Source organism: Gopherus evgoodei, chromosome 3, assembly GCF_007399415.2.
Source record: "Gopherus evgoodei ecotype Sinaloan lineage chromosome 3, rGopEvg1_v1.p, whole genome shotgun sequence".
Classification (NCBI taxonomy): domain Eukaryota; kingdom Metazoa; phylum Chordata; order Testudines; family Testudinidae; genus Gopherus; species Gopherus evgoodei.
This window is the reverse complement of record NC_044324.1, coordinates 11904985-11924153: the sequence shown is the minus strand read 5'-3', so window position 1 is coordinate 11924153 and position 19169 is coordinate 11904985. Positions and strand designations below refer to the sequence as shown.

General features: G+C 63.8%; 2 protein-coding genes across 3 annotated transcripts in view; one reads left to right on the top strand and one right to left on the bottom strand.

Annotated features, from left to right (window-relative positions):
• The window catches only part of HADHA (hydroxyacyl-CoA dehydrogenase trifunctional multienzyme complex subunit alpha), a 45450-nt gene extending 38039 nt beyond the window's left edge, over positions 1-7411 (top strand). For both annotated transcript variants that reach the window (XM_030555080.1, XM_030555081.1), the window contains 5 exons: positions 1040-1108; positions 2932-3127; positions 4577-4691; positions 5264-5409; positions 6892-7411. In XM_030555080.1, the coding sequence (XP_030410940.1) occupies positions 1040-1108; positions 2932-3127; positions 4577-4691; positions 5264-5409; positions 6892-7037 (672 nt within the window). In that variant the 3' untranslated portion in view covers positions 7038-7411. The remainder of the gene's footprint in view (positions 1-1039; positions 1109-2931; positions 3128-4576; positions 4692-5263; positions 5410-6891) is intronic.
• A 3505-nt stretch (positions 7412-10916) lies between these two features.
• The window catches only part of GAREM2 (GRB2 associated regulator of MAPK1 subtype 2), a 42334-nt gene continuing 34081 nt past the window's right edge, over positions 10917-19169 (bottom strand). The window contains exons 4-6 of the mRNA XM_030555079.1: positions 16706-17845; positions 14291-14454; positions 10917-12991 (exon numbers count right to left, since the gene is read on the bottom strand). Coding sequence (XP_030410939.1) covers positions 12049-12991; positions 14291-14454; positions 16706-17845 — 2247 coding nt within the window. The 3' untranslated portion in view covers positions 10917-12048. The remainder of the gene's footprint in view (positions 12992-14290; positions 14455-16705; positions 17846-19169) is intronic.

Here is a 19169-nt window from a genome sequence, read left to right as displayed (position 1 = left end):
AGCAGGGACTGGTGCCTAGGTCAAAATCTCGCTACTGCTCCTTGTCCCAAGAGCTGCAGGCAGGGTGGGTTTGCTTCTGTCAGGAGGTTATCCTGGGCAGCGAGGCCCTGATCTAGCTGCTTAAGATGACAAACATCCCTGGGAGTAGGGCTGAGGGAAGTGGGAGCAGACCTGGACTAACAGGGAGGAGTTAGAGCCTGATGCAGGGGCAGGGAGAAGGGACACGAAAGAGGAAACCGTGCCGTGACCTGTGGGGAGAGGGCAGTGAAGCCAGAGACAGGGTGTGCGGCACCACCCCAGTTAAGGGATTCCTAAATGACTGACCGTGCCCTCGAATCGGAACACTGCTGTTGTTCCTTTGAATTACAGGGATGGCTTTCCTAGAGTGTGACCTGGGTACTAGGCTAAGTCTGGGACTAGCAAGAGTTGGACACTTTTGTCAAACCCTGAGCCTTGTCGCTCCCCCTTCCATTAAAGTAGGGGGCTGGGACTGTGAGCCAGCCCCCCTGCAGTGCTGGGACTTGTCTGCACTTGGTGGCAATGCTCTGCCGTGATCATTAGTCTCTGGAGAACTCTCCCCCTTTTCTCTGAGCGAGTGTTAATCTTCCCCTGGCTGCTGCCGCTGGGGCAGTTCATGTGCAAGGTCACATCCCTTCCTTAGTCGCCCCCGGCACAGACCTGTGAATTCCACCCCTGTGCGGGAATGGACCCTGCTGCTGAGCACTGCAGAGCTGGGGCGGTGACTCAGCAAGCTCCACAGGTCTCTGGATGCTATTGTATGACACATTTCAGGAGTTTAGTAGGAAGCAGAGGTGTGAGGAGCTTCCCACGTTCCTGTATCTTCCACTCAGGTCAAAACAAGCCATTCTAGGAGTTGATTATAGAACACTGGAAATCCTGGGCGATTAGTGTCTCTGCACTCTAGGGCTCTGAAATCCTGCTCAGGAAGCAGTTCTTGCAGTTTAAGTAAGCAGGGGGTGCTTGGTGTTGCAGGGCTTCTGACACTAACCTGCCTTGCTGTCCCATTTGCCTCTCCCAGGATGGACCAGGTTTCTATACCACCAGATGTCTGGGGCCAATGCTGGCTGAGGTGGTCAGAGTTCTCCAGGTGTGTATTGGAATCGAGTGTGCTGCTGGAAAGCAGCGGGGTGCAGAGAAGCTGCCAAGTGTTAAAGTAGATGAGATTCTCCTGCTTCTGCCTGCAAAGTGAGGCTGGCCCAGAGCCCAGCCATGTCCTAGAAGGGTGTATGTAGAGAAACTGTCCTCACTGGGTCTCCTGGACTGGGCAGACTACTACAGCCCCAGTGCTGCTAGGAGATAGAACTCCGTGGCTGCCTCCTCACCCAGGTGTCTGTTTTGGGAGGATGAGAATGTGCCCACCAAACCACAGATCCCAGCCAGCCGAGCGGCTTGTGGATTGTTATAAAGAGGAAGTGGGGAAGGATGGAAAGAGGTACGTCATTTCTGTCTTGCCATCTCCAAAAGCTTGACCCTTGATCATGTGAGCTCCATTTCCATGACCCTGCGCCTGGCCAGCATGCTGGGTTATTGTCTGAGCGTGCGTCCAGCCACAGGGGTCTCCTGCAGGCAGCTCAGTTGGTGAACTTGGGTAGAACATTTGACAACTTCCAAGCTGCTGTTTCCCCAGTTGCTCAACCAGGGATTTGCCTGGAAGAGAAGTGGTGGGACTTTCCCACCCACAGTCCCCTCTGAGCCCTGACCCGCAGGTGCTGTCTACTCTTAAACTTCGCACGTGAAAGAGCAAGTCACTGAACTGTTTCGGCACCTATCCGAGGGGGCCAGCTGCCGCTCGGAGGGGTGAGAGTTTAATGCAGACCTCACAGAGCACTTTGAACTCGCTGACTGGAAGGGCAGAGTGTTCTGCAGCAAGGGGGCAGAATAGACCTCAGCCCAGGCAGGAGGAATGTAGTGGCCAAACTGTCTCTTGAATGGAGCAAGGGTTTGAGTTGGGAGAGTAGCAGGTTCTAATCTCATCTCTAACACTGCCTAGATAGAAGGCCCTGGGAAGCTAGGTATCTTCTGCCTCAGTTTCCCTATTGGTGTAACGGGGTGCTTGCCTATTTGTGTAAAACCTGGAGACAAGAACTAGGGGTCACCAAATGAAATGAATAGGCAGCAGGTTTAAAACAAATAAAAGGAAGTTCTTCTTCACACAGCGCACAGTCAACTTGTGGAACTCCTTGCCTGAGGAGGTTCTGAAGGCTGGGACTATAACAATGTTTAAAAGGGAACTAGATAAATTCATGGAGGTTAAGTCCATTAATGGCTATTAGCCAGGATGGGTAAGGAATGGTGTCCCTAGCCTCTGTTTGTCAGAGGGTGGAGATGGATGGCAAGAGAGAGATCACTTGATCATTGCCTGTTAGCTTCACTCCCTCTGGGGCACCTGGCATTGGCCACTGTCGGTAGACAGATACTCGGCTAGATGGACCTTTGGTGTGACCCGGTACGGCCGTTCTGATGTTCTTACGAGATCACTGGATGGAATACACATGCAAAGCTCTTTCCGAAGGTTTAGGAACCTGCCTTCGGGCCTCAGGGTCTTTGGGGCTGGGACGGGCCTCTTAGCACAATGGGGGCAGAGCCCAGGACACGGGCTCCTCAGTGCTCCGTCCATCCAGTAGAGTACAGTGCGGTGCCGCCTGGAGGGGCCCTCTTCGCCCCCCTCCAAGGAATCTTCCGCCTGGCTGCAGCTGGGAGCAGGAGCAGCTACTGACAAACCTCCTTGGCTTGTGCGGGTCCTGACGCCATTTGCCCAGCTCCCTAGAAGGATGGGGAAGCCAATGGCTGGAAGCTGACACGTACCAGCAGGTACTAGGCCTGCTCTGTCACTGGGGCCCATGTGGGTCCTGGCTCTGCATCTCCACAAGCCTTAGTGCTCATCGGCTTCCCCACTTCTACCCCCTGCAGGAAGGTGCTGACCCCCGGAAGGTGGACGCCCTTTCCACAGGGTTCGGCTTTCCCGTGGGTGCCGCCACCCTGATCGACGAAGTGGGCGTGGACGTGGCCGCGCACGTGGCGGAGGATCTCGGCAAGGCCTTTGGCCAGCGCTTTGGGGGCGGGAACGTGGAGCTGCTGAAGCGCATGGTAGAGAAGGGCTTTTTAGGTGAGTGGCCCCAGAACGCTTGAGCTGGGCTGTTCGGTGCCAGTCCCTGGACTGGGCTCCCAGCAGCCGCCTCACCCTTGTGCTCGAGCCCACCGAAGCTGTTCCCGTTGTTCCCTGGGACGCAGCGATCCCTGCTGGAGGGGCTTGAGCCTTTCCAAGTCCTGGCCCGATGACACCAGTTACTGATCGCCTGCTCCTGGCCGGGGGCCGGAGGGGCTGCAGCTCCAGCCACCTAGAGCCGCGTGAGATGCAACTGTGACAAAGCCACTGCTGGCCACTAGAGGCCACTGTTCCTCAGACATGCCCCAGGGATGCCTGTTCCCTGCTGACGGCTCCACAGTGCGCCAGCCACAGGGGAGTGTTGCATGCTGGGACCTGTAGTCTGGGTGGGCTACATCTTTGTATTAAGGATGAAGACAGCTGCATTGTAGACATGGGGTGCAATTGGCCAACAGGCTGCACTTGGGTCACGGAGTTTGGGGGAGACAAGGCCCTGCACCCCCAGCTCCCTGCGATTTACCTTGACTTTCAGCCACCCAGTAAAACAGAAGGTTTATTTAGACGACAGGAGCACAGTCCAAAACAGGTCTTGCCGGTACAGACAACAGGACCCCTTTTAGGTCCATCTGGGGGCCCAGGGAGGCCATAGCCCTGTTGGTTGGGGTGCCCCTCTTTATTTCCCAGCCAGCTCCAAAACTGAAACTCCCTTCAGCCAGCTCCTTTCTGGCCTTCCCCCGGCTCCTCCCCCAGCCTTTGTGTCCTTTGTCCAGTTTCCCAAGCAGAGGTGTCACTTGGCCTCCAACCCCGCTCCTGGGTTCGGGTTACATGCTCAGGTGTCCTCCCTTCCCCAATGCAGACAGTCCCAGCCAAACTCCCCTGCAATCATCCCAGGTCCATACTCCTCACTCAGCATTCAAATAACACAGCAAGAACATTCCCACTTCGTCACAACTTAGGTCACTCTGGTCTTAATTTTGGGATGTCTCCTGACCCCAGCAGGCCCCTGCTCTTAAGCATTGATGAGAGACAAACTCGGGGCAGGATCTGCTGTCAGCAGAGCCGTGGAAGCCAGTCACCCCACCTCTTCTCTGCCTCAAAGCATCTCCAAGGCTCAGACCTGTGAAGACTGGCAGTGCAGGCTGCTTCTTGGCAAGGCCCAGCAGATAACGCCTGACCCTCCCTTCTCTGATCGCCTGCCGCTTCCCTCTGTCTCCAGGGGGCTGAGATGCAGACAGCCTCCTCCCTTCACTGCAGGGCCAGGAAGCTGCTCCCAGGTGCCATTTGAGCATGGGGTTAGCCCCCCGTCCCACAGGTACCTGCTGCTTGTGCCAGCAGAGAAGCACGTACCTGGTTAGCAGTCCGTATGGCTCAGGCAACCCAGGGGATCCGTGGCAGTTGGGGTGCAGCTGAGCCAGTGACTGACATCCCCCCCCAACCCCTTCCTGGCAGGCCGCAAGGCAGGGAAGGGTTTCTACGTGTACCAGCAAGGTGTGAAGAACAGGAGCGTGAACTCCAGCATGGATGAGATCTTGGCACAGTTCAAGGTGCCCTCCAGGCCCGAGGTGTAAGTAGATGGTGTCAGAACCCAAAAGGTTTGGGGAGGGGGCTGGCACTGGTCTCTCTGAGACTGGCTGATCTCCAGTGTAATTGGCCATCCCTCACCTCTAGGGTGCTGGGGGTCACTGGCAGCTGCTGGTAGTACAGGGCAGTGGGGGTCTTCCTGTGGAATGCCCACTTCCTGGGGCGGGGGGGGGGTGTACTACAATGGACACTGGTAGTGCACCTCGGGAGACAGCCCCCCCAGGGCTTGATGGGGGTCCATATGGTCCCCTCCAGCTGGGACCTCCTATGCTCTGAAATCAGATCTGTCGCAGGGCCTGACATGTCTCCTATAGCTGCCCCGGTGTGGGGCCTGGCAGATTTCTGCCTTTATCATGGGGGCCACCTGCTGGGTATCAGACTGGGCCTTGCTGCTTCCCCCCAGTCAGAAGGCAGCTCCCAATGCCACTCCACCAGCTGTGGCTTCCTCTGGCCCTGGCCCCCACCCCGCATGCTCTTGGCTGGTCCTCGAGGCCTGGGCCCCAGGCTGCCCCGTCCCCTTTGCCCAGTGGTCTGAGTAACCTGGCTCTGTTCCAGCTGCACCGACGAGGACATCCAGCTGCGCTTGGTGACGCGGTTTGTGAACGAGGCGGCCATGTGCCTGCAGGAGGGGATCCTGAGTAACCCAGTGGAAGGAGACATGGGGGCTGTGTTTGGCCTGGGCTTCCCGCCGTGTCTGGGAGGTGAGTGGCTTCCCCCAGGGAACTGGACTGAGCCGTACTGGCAGTAACGCTGGGTCCACACTAGGAGCGCGTTGGTATAGCAGAGCAGTGTCGCTGCACCAGCAAAGCCGTACGCGGAGTCCTGGCCTACGGCTTAGTCTGTGCTACGCAGCTGTGGGGACTAGAAGTGCGTCTCATCCTGCCTAGCCAAGGGGTCTGGCAGGACACTCGGGCTAGATGCAGCTGCCCCCAGAAGAGTGTTTGTCGGCTTTGCGTCCTTCAGGGAGGGAGTGCGGCTCTGCTGGCCAGAGAACTCCTCCGCTGTCTCCACGAGGGGGCTCTGCCTGCATAGCTACGCCAGCCAGGACTGCAGTATGGACAGGACCCGGATTAAACCTGGTGCCTGTCTGCATGCAGCCTCCAGTGTGCAGAGTCCTGGGACTGTCGTGAGAGTGAAGCTGTGAACGGGGTGTTGATAGTGCCTGGCTCCTGCCTGTGCTGCTAGCCCCTGGCTTGAGCGCTGAACTAGTCTTCCGGGAGCCCAGCGGGGTGTGGGGCAGCATGGCTCGCCGCGGGGCAGTTGTCTAGAACATCGTCACGCTGCACCTCCCCAAGCAGGCTAGGGCTGGGCAGGGGGCTACCGAAACCAGAGCTCAGGATCTGGGTCACGGCTGCAGATAAAAGGGATCCTGGTCATGTCGCTTAAACTGCCCTGAGGGCCGAGCTCTGCAGTCCCATGCTGTCGCCTGCGAGCACAGGGCCTGTTGGGGTGAGCCTGCAGCTGATTTTAATCTGGAATTCCCCACACAGCTGGGCTTGGCCCCCAGCGTATGGCCCGGTCTAGCTTCTCCCCCAGCTCATGGGGTTCAAACACTACCCCACCCCTTAAATCCTAGGGTACATCCCCTGGCCTTGGGGCCCTGCAGCTCAGCGGTGATGTGGCTGCACGTGAGGGCCCAGGCCTGCTCTGCGCACAGCGAAGACCCTCCCTGTCAGCGGGGTAAAGTGCTGGGAGCAGGTGTCTCTACTTCCCTTCCAGCTGGGATGTCGGGGCTGAGCACAGCAGGACACTTGGCTCTAATGTGCAGCAGTTTGCTCCTTGAAAGTGTCCCTGGCCTTGATTGTGACCGTTAAACGGCCCCTGAGCACAGCTGGGATTGTCCTAAAAGCAACAGGGGCAGCAGCTTTTTACATCCATTACAAGGCCTCCACCCCTGGAGCTGCTTAGTCAGCCGGGCAGCACAGGATGCAGGGGTTTGCCTTCCCCGGCTGCTGCCTAGCCCTAGCCAGCTGCTCACCCGAGCTCCCTGTGCTCTGTGGGGTCAGGACTGCTGTGCTGACGTTCCCTCCTGGCCTGTTCCTGGGAGCCTGCCCCTCCCTGCACAGACTGGAGGCTCAAGTCCAGCGTGTTTGCCCGTCTCCTGGGCTGGGCACAGCTCCTGCAGGCTGAGTGGTGCCCTCTCGGCCAGTCTCCCCCACTGACTAGCCCCACGTTCTGTGCAGGCCCTTTCAGATACGCAGACTCGGTCGGAGCCAAGCAGCTGGTGGACAAGCTGCGGAAGTATGAGGCCGTCTACGGAAGCCAGTTCACGCCGTGCCAGCTGCTTCTGGATCACGCCAATGACCCGAGCAAGAAATTCCATCACTGACCGTGTCCACATGCCTCCAGCCATAGATACACTCGCAGCCAGAGGCTGGGGAGAGCCTGCTCCAGCCAAGCTGCTCCATTCTGTCTGGTCCCCTCAAAGCTGGGGGGCCGGGAACTCTGGAGGATTGTAGCCCTTCAAGTGCCTTAGCAGCTGCTGCATCTCGGGCACTCGCTCGCCCACTCGTCCCTGGCTGGTTGGATGTTGCACCTCCCGTCTGAAGATGGAAGAGGGTTTTTTGTGTTGTCTCAGCCCAGTGCACCGTGCCCTCCAGAGCCTCCGTCCAGCGGGCGTTAGCCGCCTGGCCATGCCCAGGACAGGTGCTCCCCGCCACGGTTCATGGCAAATGTTTAACAATAAACCACCAATCTCTTGTTTCCGGCCTCTGCCTGCTTAATCCTGTCTCAGGCCCTCACGGGCCGAGGATGGAGGCTCTCGGGGGTGGAAATAAGCACTCAGTGACTCCTCCAGCATGTCCGCCTGTCCGAGGCAACCTGCTTTCTCGGGCGGTTTGCTGAGCCATGAGGAAGACAAAGGGGGGCCTGGTGTTAATGGAGGTGGGGGGTGGGACAGCCTATTCAGTCAGCTCAGGCATCAATCAGTAGTCCAGAGCTTCCGGCTGCCCTCCCCCACTAGGGTTGGAATGGCAGCTGGAGCCTCCTGTGATTGCAGATCCGTCCCTGGAAGGGCTGCCCTGGGGGACACTCCTTTCAGCTGAAAGGCTTTAAATCTGGGCACCTGTCACGGAGAGCAGGCCGGCCCCTTCCCTCCCCCCAGCAGCCAGGTGCCTGTGCTTCCTTTACTGCTGCAGCTCCCTCAGCGGGGGCTGTTTGGATGTGTTCTCCCCGCCCCCCCAGCATCTGGCTCTCATCTAGCTGGTACTGGGGTGAAAACAGAGCCCCCTGCAGCTACCCAGCCCTCCTCCTGCTGTGCCTTGTGTCCCCTGGGAGCCTCCCACCTGCCCTTTAAGCAAACGTTTCCTCTTGCTGTTTCCTCAGTTCAGGTCTGGCCAGCTGCCCTTGTTCAACCCCCTGCTCCAGGCCTGGCCGGTGCCTGCCCAGCTCCAGACGGTGTTTCTGTTCCCCAGGCAGGGGTGGCCCTGTCGGATTTCCATGGACGCGTCAGAGCTCTGCCCCATGCAGGCCCAGTGACTTCATTCCAGCAGCTCCAGGTTGTTCCAGCGCCACGGCCAGGTGCTCGGCTCTGCCTAGGCAGCCTGATAAATGGTTCTGGGGTGTGGTCCGTGTCGCTGCCAGCTCGGCCCGTGGGCCCCTTTCCCGCTGCTGTGTGTAGAGGTACAGCCACGGGCAGGGAGGCTGTGGAAGAGCCTGGATCCATGTGCCATGGGCTGCAGGTCCCCTCCCTGCGGTGCAGACCTCACCCCAGAGGGCTAGGACCACTTGCTGCCGTAGCATCCAGCCACTGGCTGCCTGTGCCCCACGTCTGCAGGAGGTGGTGGCGAGCTCTCCCCCAAGGGGCAGCAGGAGCTGTGCTTTGGCTGTGCAGGGAGCTCATGTCTCATCTACACTACAGCCCCCAAAGCTCTGGCTGACACCCACTGCCGGAGCCTTTCCTGCCCCAGGCTGAGGGCACCTTTCTCAGGCCTGGGCAGCAGCGGGCTGTCTCCTCTGGGCCTAATCTGCCTTTGCTGGGGAGGGTTGGAGCAGCCAAACACCCATTATTCTGCAGCCACCCAGCATCGCTTGGACCCCTGCCCCCCGGGGGGTTCAGCATGTGGGGCAGTAGGTCTAGCCTCACATCTCAGCCAGGGTCGCTCCCAGCCCCTGTCCCGCTCCCCAGCTGAGTGACTCCAGGACAGCGTTTGTCCCTGTGGCGCTGCTCTGTGCGTGCCCATGGGCCGGGGTGGTGCCAGCCTTGGGGTGGGCCTGGGCCCCCCCTTCCCATTGGCCCCCACCCCTGCTTCTCTTCTTCCTCGTGAGGCCCTGGGCAGGCTGGAGGCTGGAGCTGGGCCCTGCACTTGCCCTGGGTGCTGCAGGCCAGGGGGCAGGAACAGGCCAAGGCTTTGCTCAGGCCCCCTACGCAGGGCAGGCGGAAGGGCTGGGGCTCCCCACAGCAGCCTGGCTTCCCTGGGCAGCTCTTACCATGGGCTGGCTTCTGATCTGGCCTGAGGGCAGGACCAGTGGGAGAAGAGGAGCAGGGGGGTGGGGCCGCAGGGAGAAAAGGAGGAGCAGGGGGCAGGGCCCCAGGCAGAAGGGGGGGGAGGCTCCTGCACATGCCCTGTTTTTGCCGGTGAAAAGGTGGCTCCAGGCCCCAGCACGCCAAGCGCATGCTTGGGGGGGCAAGCCGCGGGGGGCGCTCTGCCGGTCACCGGGAGGGCGGCAGGCAGGGTGCCTTCGGCGGCGTGGCTGCGGAGGGTCTGCTGGTCCCGCGGTTCCGGTGGGCACTCTGCAGGCACGCCTGCGGGAGGTCGACCGGAGCCACTGGACTGGCGATGGGCAGAGCGCCCCCCGCGACATGCTGCCATGCTTGGGGCGGGGAAATGTCTAGAGCCGCCCCTGCCGGTGGAGGTGGGGGCCCTGCTGCCTGCGGGGCGGGCTGAGGACAAGCCTTGAGCCAGCCTCTCGTCCTGCTGAGCCTTCCCCCAGCTACAGGCACGCTCAGCGCCCCCCACCACGTAGCACCTTTCTGCCCCCGGCTGCTGGCCACGGCCTCGTCCCTGCTCCTTGGCTGTGTTGGCCATGGCTAGAGCTGCCCTGGCCGTGGAGGCGGAAGCAATCTCATCCCGTGGGGCAGCTGTTGTGGCTGGGTGCTTGCGGGAGCTATGAATGTGGAGGGGGGGTGCACACGGGCTCTCCCCTGCCCCTTGCAACTGACCAATGCCAGTGGGTTACAATTCAGACTCTGCGTTTCCCTGCCCCAACATCTGTGTTCAGCGGAGGACCCCAGCCAGGTGTCAGCATGGCTGCCTGGAGGCCTGGCCATCCCGACCATACAGAGCTGGTCTGAATGTCTCTGAATGGGCCCGGGCAGAGATCTGACCTCAGTCATCGCCCTGCTGCGTCGCAGCCACCCATAGGTGCCTGGCTCTGTTCCAGTGCAGCCTCGGGGGAAGGGGGGTCTTAGGGCCAGGCCTGCCCCAGAGGAGCTGCCGAGGGCCCAGGCTGCTCCTTGTCACCCTCCCCATGCTCCAAGTGCTGGGTTCATGTCCACACCTGCACTAGCATGACCTGCCTAGGCCTCCGCCAGGGCACAGCTCCCGAGTGCTGAAAAGAGTAGGGCTGGGTTACTGGAGCAGCCCATCCCCAGCCGCAAGCTCATGGCCTGTGCGGCGGGGTGCGGGGATCCGAGCTCATGGCCTGTGTGGTGGGGCACAGGGATCCGGCCCCAGCTATGAGCTCATGGCCTTTGCGGTGGGGTGCGGGGATCTGGTCCCAGCCGCAAGTGCGGGGATCTGGTCCCAGCCGCAAGCTCAGGGCCCGGGCGGTGGGGCACAAGGATCCAGCCCAAGTCCCAACCACGAGGGGCCTGTGCAATGGGGCGCAGGGATCCGGCCTCAGCTGCGAGCTCAGGGCCTGTGCGGTGGGGAGCAGGGATCCGACCCCAGCTGCTGGCATAGATCCGTGCGGTGGGGAGCAGCCACGCAGGGATCCGGCCCCGGCCCCGGCCCCAGCCCCTCCTGCACAGTGGGGCAGGGCTCAGGCCCTACTGGCCCAGGGTGAAGGCTGGAAGCAGCAGTAACGCCATCCTCCCTGCTCTGGCTGCGCAGCGGGCATGCAGCTGCCCCCCAACTAGCTTCTTTCATCCATCCCAGCTCCCCGGCCCTCCCGCCCCTGCAACAAGCCGTGCCCGTGGGCCAGGGCTGCCTTTCTTAATCTTTATTTCACTAATCCACAAGGATTAAGTTAAACCACCAGACCCGAACCCAAGCCCGGCCCCGCCCGGTGGGGCTGACTGCGCAGAGCCAACCAGTGTGAACCCGAATGTGGGGCAAGCGGCCGTGCGCCTGGCCTGAGCCAGCCAGAGCCAAGCTCCTCGGCGGTTGTGGGAGAGCAGCCGCAGGCCACTGAACACCCCAGCTCCTCTGGCAGGCGAGGTAACGGCAGTGCCCAGCACTAGCTGCTGCCGAGCGAGCGGCAGGGCCTGCACCGGGCTCAGGGTGTTGGTGCCGGGGCGGGTGGCAGGTTAAAGACGCAGCTCGGAGCCCGCGGACACCGGGACTCGGACGCCGCCCACTAAGGCCCAGCACCTGCTGCCTCGGGGCCCTACGGGGGAGACACTGAATGTGGGCGGGGGGGGGATTTAGGGGCTGCAGCGCCCCCGGGAGGCTGTCGTGGCACATGCTGAATGGCGGGAAGGCTCAGGGCAGAGAGGGAGGATGGCAGCATGGTATCGGGGTGGGGTGGGGGGAGGCAACCTGGGATCCACACATCCCCCACCGAGCCTAGGGGTAATGGGGTGGAGGGGAACCGGGCCCCAGGGGAACTAGGCCAGCTGCAGCAATGCTCCTCGTGGTCCCCGGCCCATGACCCCGTGGCTGGGGGCTGGGTGGGACACGGTGCGAGTGCCTTGCTGGTACAAACCACGCCAATTGCCTGATCGCCACAGGTTGGGCAGCGGGGGCGGGGTGGAGGCGCATACGCGGGGGGGGCATGCGTGTGCCGCTCCGTGTGCTGATCACGTGTTCGTGTGCGCGGCCCAGCTAGGCAGGGCCCTCCTCACACCTCAGGGTGCTTTGTGCTGGGGCCCCAGTGCCAGTGGGCTGCTCCTCGGTCCCTGGGCAGGGCTGTGCACACTGGAGGCCCCACATCTGTATGTGTGGGCCTGGCACCCACGGACTGGATCATTGTTCAGGGCCCCACCCTGACCAGCCAGGTCTAGCCACAGAGCCCAGCCTAGAGAATGGGTCATTGTATGAGGGCCCACTCCAACCCCACAGATTGCACCCGCCAGCCAGCCCACCAGCCGCGCCCCACGTCCATGGGCCAGGTCCACAATCAGGAGTCCACATCCACGGACCAGGCCCCACATCCACATGCCACTTCTAGGCCTCACACTAGATCTTGGGCCGCCAGCCCTTGATGAACTGCATGATCTTCTTGACCTGCAGCTTGGTGAGGCGGAAGTCGTCGGCGAGGATCTCCTCGGGGAGCTGGACGAAGATGCTGCCGTCGATGCGCTCGCGGGCGAAGAAGCTCACCACCTCCTCGGAGAGGCCGATGAAGCGCAGGCAGCGGGACACCTCCTCCACGGACAGCGCCGCCAGGTCAGCGGGCGGCTGCCAGGGTGAGCCGTCGCCATTCAGCCGGGGCGCACCGGGCACGTGGCTGGCGCTCTCGCCCGGGCCGCTGCGTGGGGCCGACGCTGGCGGCACCTCGATGACACCCTGCGTGAGGTAGACGCGGGTGACGCCGCCCTCGGCCCCGCGCACGATGGTGGGCGAGAGCGGTGCCGTGCTGCGGATCACGAGGCTCTCCGTCTCCAGGCTCTTGGGGGCAGGGCAGGTGCCACTCGCCCCGCCCCGGCACTCCTGGCTATAGCAGCGCTCTGACTCGGGGGACGCGCTCTCGAAAGGGTCGAAGGTATCCGGCGTGGGGGCAGAGGGCGGCTTCTGCCAGTCCAGAGCCTCCAGCCACTCGGTGGAGGAGGAGGGGCTGGGCGAGTAGGCGGGGTTGGCGAAGGGGTTCAGGGCCCCGAAAGGAGCGAAGCGTTTCTGGGGGTGGGGGGCCTTGAGGCGGGGGCAGCTGTGGTAGGTCTTGATGGGGGTGTCGCCCCCCAAAAGGGGCGTGGAGCGCCCGCTGGCCACGCTGGGGCCCGTGTCGGCGTAGGCCCATGGGTCCGACCAGGACGTCTGGCTGGGCTGGGTGCTGGGAGGCAGGGTCCCCGGCAGCTGGCGGCCGACAGAGTCCCCGGCCGTGCAGTCGCCCCAGGTGCAGGGGTAGCAGTAGAGGGAGTAGGAGTCCGGGGAGGGCGAGCAGCTCCCGCTCTGCGGCCCTGACCTGCCAGGAAGAGAGAGAGGGTCAGGCAGGGCACCACTGGCACCTACTCCCTCTTCAACGGGCCTCATTCAGCGTCCAGATCCGCATGTCCAGAGTGTCGGGTCCACAGCATGGATCAGGTCCTGACCTGTCCGAGCGTCTGGCAGGGCACCTTCTGCCCCTCTCCTGGGAGTATCAGCCCAGCCCTGGGGGCAGCCGCAGCCGCAGCCACCACCCTGGGCTCTGCCTCGCTGCCTTCTGTCCTGCCCCCGGGAATATCGTCCCTGGCGCGGCCCTGGGGGCAGTCACCTCTTCCAGCCACAGCCACCACCGTGGGCTCTGCCTCGCTGCCTTCTGTCCTGCCCCCGGGAATATCGTCCCTGGCCCGGCCCTGGGGATAGTCACCACTTCCAGCCACAGCCACCACCCTGGGCTCTGCCTCGCCACCTTCTGTCCCGCCCCCGGGAATATCGTCCCTGGCCCGGTCCCGGGGGCAGTCACCACTTCCAGCCGCAGCCACCACCCTGGGTGCTGCCTCGCCACCTTCTGTCCCGCCCCCGGGAATATCGTCCCTGGCCCGGCCCCGGGGGCAGTCACCACTTCCAGCCACAGCCACCACCCTGGGCTCTGCCTCGCCGCCTTCTGTCCCGCCCCCGGGAATATCGTCCCTGGCCCGGTCCCGGGGGCAGTCACCACTTCCAGCCGCAGCCACCACCCTGGGTGCTGCCTCGCCACCTTCTGTCCCGCCCCCGGGAATATCGTCCCTGGCCCGGCCCCGGGGGCAGTCACCACTTCCAGCCACAGCCACCACCCTGGGCTCTGCCTCGCCGCCTTCTGTCCCGCCCCCGGGAATATCGTCCCTGGCCCGGCCCCGGGGGTAGTCACCACTTCCAGCCACAGCCACCACCCTGGGCTCTGCCTCGCCGCCTTCTGTCCCGCCCCCGGGAATATCGTCCCTGGCCCGGTCCCGGGGGCAGTCACCACTTCCAGCCACAGCCACCACCCTGGGCTCTGCCTCGCCGCCTTCTGTCCCGCCCCCGGGAATATCGTCCCTGGCCCGGCCCCGGGGGTAGTCACCACTTCCAGCCACAGCCACCACCCTGGGCTCTGCCTCGCCGCCTTCTGTCCCGCCCCCGGGAATATCGTCCCTGGCCCGGCCCCGGGGGCAGTCACCACTTCCAGCCACAGCCACCACCCTGGGCTCTGCCTCGCCGCCTTCTGTCCCGCCCCCGGGAATATCGTCCCTGGCCCGGTCCCGGGGGCAGTCACCACTTCCAGCCACGTCCCTGGCCCGGCCCCGGGGGCCCCGCGCTCACTCACGCGTCGTGCAGCCCGGACGAGTAGTACGAGAGGCTGGGACTGGGCGAGTGTGCCGGCTGGAGCTTTGGGAAGCGCAGGGGAACCGGTGGGCTGGAGGTGGTGTGGGGCCGGCTGCCCCGGGGCGGGATGGGGGGTGCGTTCAGCAGGCGGCATTCCTCCTTCACCTGGAAAACACGAGGAGCCGGGGCTAGAGCCAGCACAGAGCAGCATGGACTCTTCTGCCCGAGCCCTGGGCGCCCGTTCATGCTGGGACCCCTGCCCTGAATGCGCCCCCCCCCCCCATGCAGCAGTGGCACTCCCCTCATCCCCCAGAGCCCTGCCTTGCTCAGCTTCTTGGTGCCAGGCTGCCAGGTTTGTTAGCACTAAGATACTGGCTCCACCGCACTCGGCACCAGGAAGGAATTCCCCTGGAGGATGCCCTCCGGCGCCCTCCCTGCTCCTGCTCCTGCATCCTTCCAGGCCACGGGCCGCAGGGCACAGCGCTGGGGAGGGAGAGGGCAGGAACCTTCTCTGGGTTTCTCAGCTCAGGTCCGGGCACAGCCCTTTTCCTCCCGTGGGCCCAGCAGTCCCCGCCTGTGTCAGAGCACCCACAGGCAGCGGCACAGCCCGCCTGCCACCCTGGCGCCGGAGATTAATGGCAGGGCCCTGCCTCTTCCTTCGGGTGTCCGTCAGCAGAGCGGGTTTGTCCCAGCGCGAGGAGCCCCCCCCGGGAGTGAGGCAGAGCTGGAGCAGCCCCTGGGTTCCCTTCACTGGGACAGGGAGACGGAGACGCACAATAGGCCAGATCCTGCCCCAAGACTGAAAAACTGGGCACCACGGGCACAGGAGAGCCAGCCTCTGGGTTCCCATCTCACCCCAAAGACGCCCCCCCCCATGCACCCCCAATCACACGCCCAGCCTCGGCCCCTGCACACGGCCAGGAATCATAGAAACTGGAGGTCACAGTAACCCACTGGCAATATGGGGTGTATCCTGTCCTCCCCCAAGGGCTGGTCCACTGCAGGATAGCAGACTACTACTGCTACCAACTGCCAGATTTATACTTTTCCCCTGACTGGCAGAGGTGATGGAGGTCCTGAGTTCAAGCCCTGCTGACAATCCAGGAGGGGTCATTCCTTCAGCATCTCTTAGCACCTGGGAAATAGCCTTAGAACCTCACTGGGTTATTACCCCAGTCCAGGCCCAGGACCCCAGTACGCTCGGAGCTGTACAGACCCAGGCCCTGCTAGTCTAGGGCGATCCTCCGCTTGCTGACCCTGGGAAATGTGGCTGTTCTCCCCAAGTCTCTCTGCTCCCCGGGGACCGGCAGCCAAGCTGATCTCACCGCAGCCCCCCAGAACCTCAGTTCATTCACAGCTGCCCTCTGGGCAGCACCCAGTGTGTGCCAGCAGGGGCCTGGGCTGGGCGTGATGCCATCACTGCAACGAATCCTCCCCCGCTCCAAAGAGCCACCCGCCAAGGGCTTGGGAGGGGCAGGGATGTAGAGAGAGCCGGAGCCAGGCTCTTTCCAGCCCAGCTATGCCAGCCTGTGTCCACAATGCCCAGAAGAGCTCAGCCCAACGGGCGCTGGGCTTCTCCCCAGGTCGCAGGGACAGGAGCAGGGGTCCCTGGGGCTCGGCGGAGAGCACCAACCCAGAGTCAAGCACCAGCTCCACACAGGCCCCTGCGACCGGCTAGCGGGGCCAGGACTTTCCTAGTCCCTGGGGCTCGGCGGAGAGCACCAACCCAGAGTCAAGCACCAGCTCCACACGGGCCCGGGGCCAGGACATTCCCAGCAATGAGTCACAGCCACCACCCCTGGGCTGCTCTATCCCGAGCCTGGAGGCCAAGGGAACAAACCCATGGCTGGCGGAAGTGAGGGCATATCGGCCTACACAGGGGCACAAGGCCAGCCAGGCCTTCACCTTCTCCCCTATGTCCTTAAAACACACACCTGCTGACAGCCTTTTAGCCCTGGTTCCCCCTGTACGTACCCACAGGCTCTAATTCCCGCGCCCCGCTTCTCCCCGGCGCAGGGGCTGCTCTGACCTAGCAGGGTATCACCATGGCTGCGCTCCCTGCTGGCAGCAGCTGGGCGGCTCTGGGTCACGTGCGGCTGCCCGGCCCTGGGTCAGCTTGGCTGACAGCTCCTTGGCCGAAGCTCGGGTCTGGAGTCAGCGGCTGGGTGCAGGGAGGATGCAGAGACTGAAGGACAATTTCACCCAACCTAGGGCACCTGAGGCCAGGCAGGACTCCTGGGTCCCTCCCTGGCTCTGCCGCTGCCTTGCTGGGGGAGCTTGGCCGAGCTGCACAGCCTGGCTTTGTCTAGCGCGGAGATCCCGGGTGTGGCTCATGCTAAGGGTGGCCTTCCCATGGGGCATTGGGCGCGGGCCGAACGGAGGTGGCAGAACTCCGACAGCCAAAGGGATCGCTTACCGCTTCCGATTTGGGCGGGACGGGAGGCGGCATCTCGCCCCCAGGCTCCTCCCCAGGCAGGGCGGGGCGGTGCGGGGAGCCCAGTGGAGAGGAGGCGGCGAAGGACATGAGGTCGCGCTGCCCTTTGTTGGCACTGCCCAGCCCCGGCCAGTTGCTGCTGGGCTCCGAGAAGTTCTCCGGGTTCTGGTTGGTCCAGAGCTCCTCATAGGGGATCTCCAGCGGCTCCTGAGTCCTGAACTTGGGCTCGGTCCAATCGGGCGTCACGTACTCCCGCTCCGAGTCAGAGAGGTCAGCCAGGGCCGAGCGCTCGTGGCGAGGGAGGAGCTGCCCGCCTGGCACTGCCAGAGGGTCCTTGGGGGCGTTGGCCGAGCCCCCGCTATAGATGCAGAGCGAGAGGCGCTGGAAGGCCGGGGCCAGCTCCTCGGGGGAGCAGCCCTGCAGGCTGAGGCGGACGCGCCGGGGGCTGGCGCACTCCTCCGACAGGTCGGGCTTGGCCTCCCGCACGGCTTTGGAGTACTCGTCGGGGTCGAAGTGCTCCTGGCAGACGGCGGCACTGTCCCGCACCAGCTTCTCCAGCTGGGGGTCGCCCCAGAGCAGCCCCTCGGGCAGGGCGAAGCGGGGCATGTCGCTCAGCAGCAGGACGTGGAAGGGCACCACGGCCTCCTTGCGCAGGATGCAGCAGAGCACCACTGTCTTGGAGATGATGCTGAGCAGCTTGTAGCAGTGCCCCTCGTGGATGGCGTGCAGGTCGTAGGGGTTGCGCGGGGGCCGGCCGGGCACTGCCACGTTGACGGGCAGCCGCACCTTCTCGATGATGCTGCGGATGGTGTGCTCGCCCTCCCGCATCTGCAGCTCCAGCGGGCTGCGGGTGCTGAAGCAGCCCTTGCACTGGAAGGGCAGGCTGAGGCTCTCGTTGGTGCGGTGGTTCACGCAGATCAGGCAGGGCACCTTGCCCTTCGCCGGCTTGCCGCCCAGGGGGCCCGCCCGGCCCAGCTTGCGCAGGAGGGTAGGGAGGCGCCACTTCTCCTTCGCCCCCTTGGCGCACAGGATCTCGGCCTGGCCCATCAGCGTCAGCTCGTCGCCCGCCTGCAGCGTGAAGTTGTAGACCTCGCTGGCCTCGCTGAACTCCCCGGACACCACCTGGCGGGGGGGACACAGGCACCGGGTTAACGGCCAGGGGGGCATGACAACTGGGAAGCACAAGGACACCAAAGGGTGAATGGGGCCAGCAAGGTGGCTGGAAATGGGGAGCACAGGGCTGGGAAGCACATGGTCCCCAAGAGGTGAATGGGGCTGCAGAGGCGGCTGGCACTGGGGGGCAGGGGGGATGGGCAGCACACAGGCCCCAAGGGGTGAATGGGGCTGCAGAGGCAGCTGGCACTGCGGGGGGCAGGGGGGATGGGCAGCATACAGGCCCCAAGGGGTGAATGGGGCTGCAGAGGCGGCTGGCACTGGGGGGGGGCAGGGGGGATGGGCAGCACACAGGCCCCAAGGGGTGAATGGGGCTGCAGAGGCAGCTGGCACTGCGGGGGGCAGGGGGGATGGGCAGCATACAGGCCCCAAGGGGTGAATGGGGCTGCAGAGGCGGCTGGCACTGGGGGGGCAGGGGGGATGGGCAACGCACAGGCCCCAAGGGGTGAATGAGGCTGCAGAGGCAGCTGGCACTGGGGAGCAGGGGGGATGGGCAGCTCAGAGGCCCCAAGGGGTGAATGGGGCTGCAGAGGCGGCTGGCAATGTGGGGGGCAGGGGGGATGGGCTGCTCAGAGGCCCCAAGGGGTGAATGGGGCTGCAGAGGCGGCTGGCACTGGGGGGCAGGGGGGATGGGCAACGCACAGGCCCCAAGGGGTGAATGGGGCTGCAGAGGCGGCTGGCACTGTGGGGGGCAGGGGGGATGGGCTGCTCAGAGGCCCCAAGGGGTGAATGGGGCTGCAGAGGCGGCTGGCACTGTGGGGGGCAGGGGGGATGGGCAGCACACAGGTCTCAAGGGATGAATGGGGCTGCAGAGGCGGCTGGCACTGGGGAGCAGGGGGGATGGGCTGCTCAGAAGCCCCAAGGGATGAATGGGGCTGCAGAGGCGGCTGGCACTGGGGGGCAGGGGGGATGGGCTGCTCAGAAGCCCCAAGGGGTGAATGGGGCTGCGGAGGCGGCTGGCACTTGGGGGCAAGGGGGATGGGCAGCTCAGAGGCCCCAAGGGATGAATGAGGCTGTAGGGGTCAAGAAGGAAGCAGCCATGTCTGTGGCTCAGACCAGTGTTTTGGGTGCTTTGGGACAGGACACCAAATGCACCGGCCTGGAGCAGACCCTGCCTTGAGCAGAGCGGGCCCAGGCTGTGAATCCTCGGCACCGCGCTCCCAGCGCTGCTCCCTACAGGCCTCCTGCACAGCCAGTGCCGACCAGAGGCCGCTGGGCCCCGAGCGGATCCGAGGGACCTGCTCCCAGCCAGCCCAGTGCCGAGGTGGGTGCT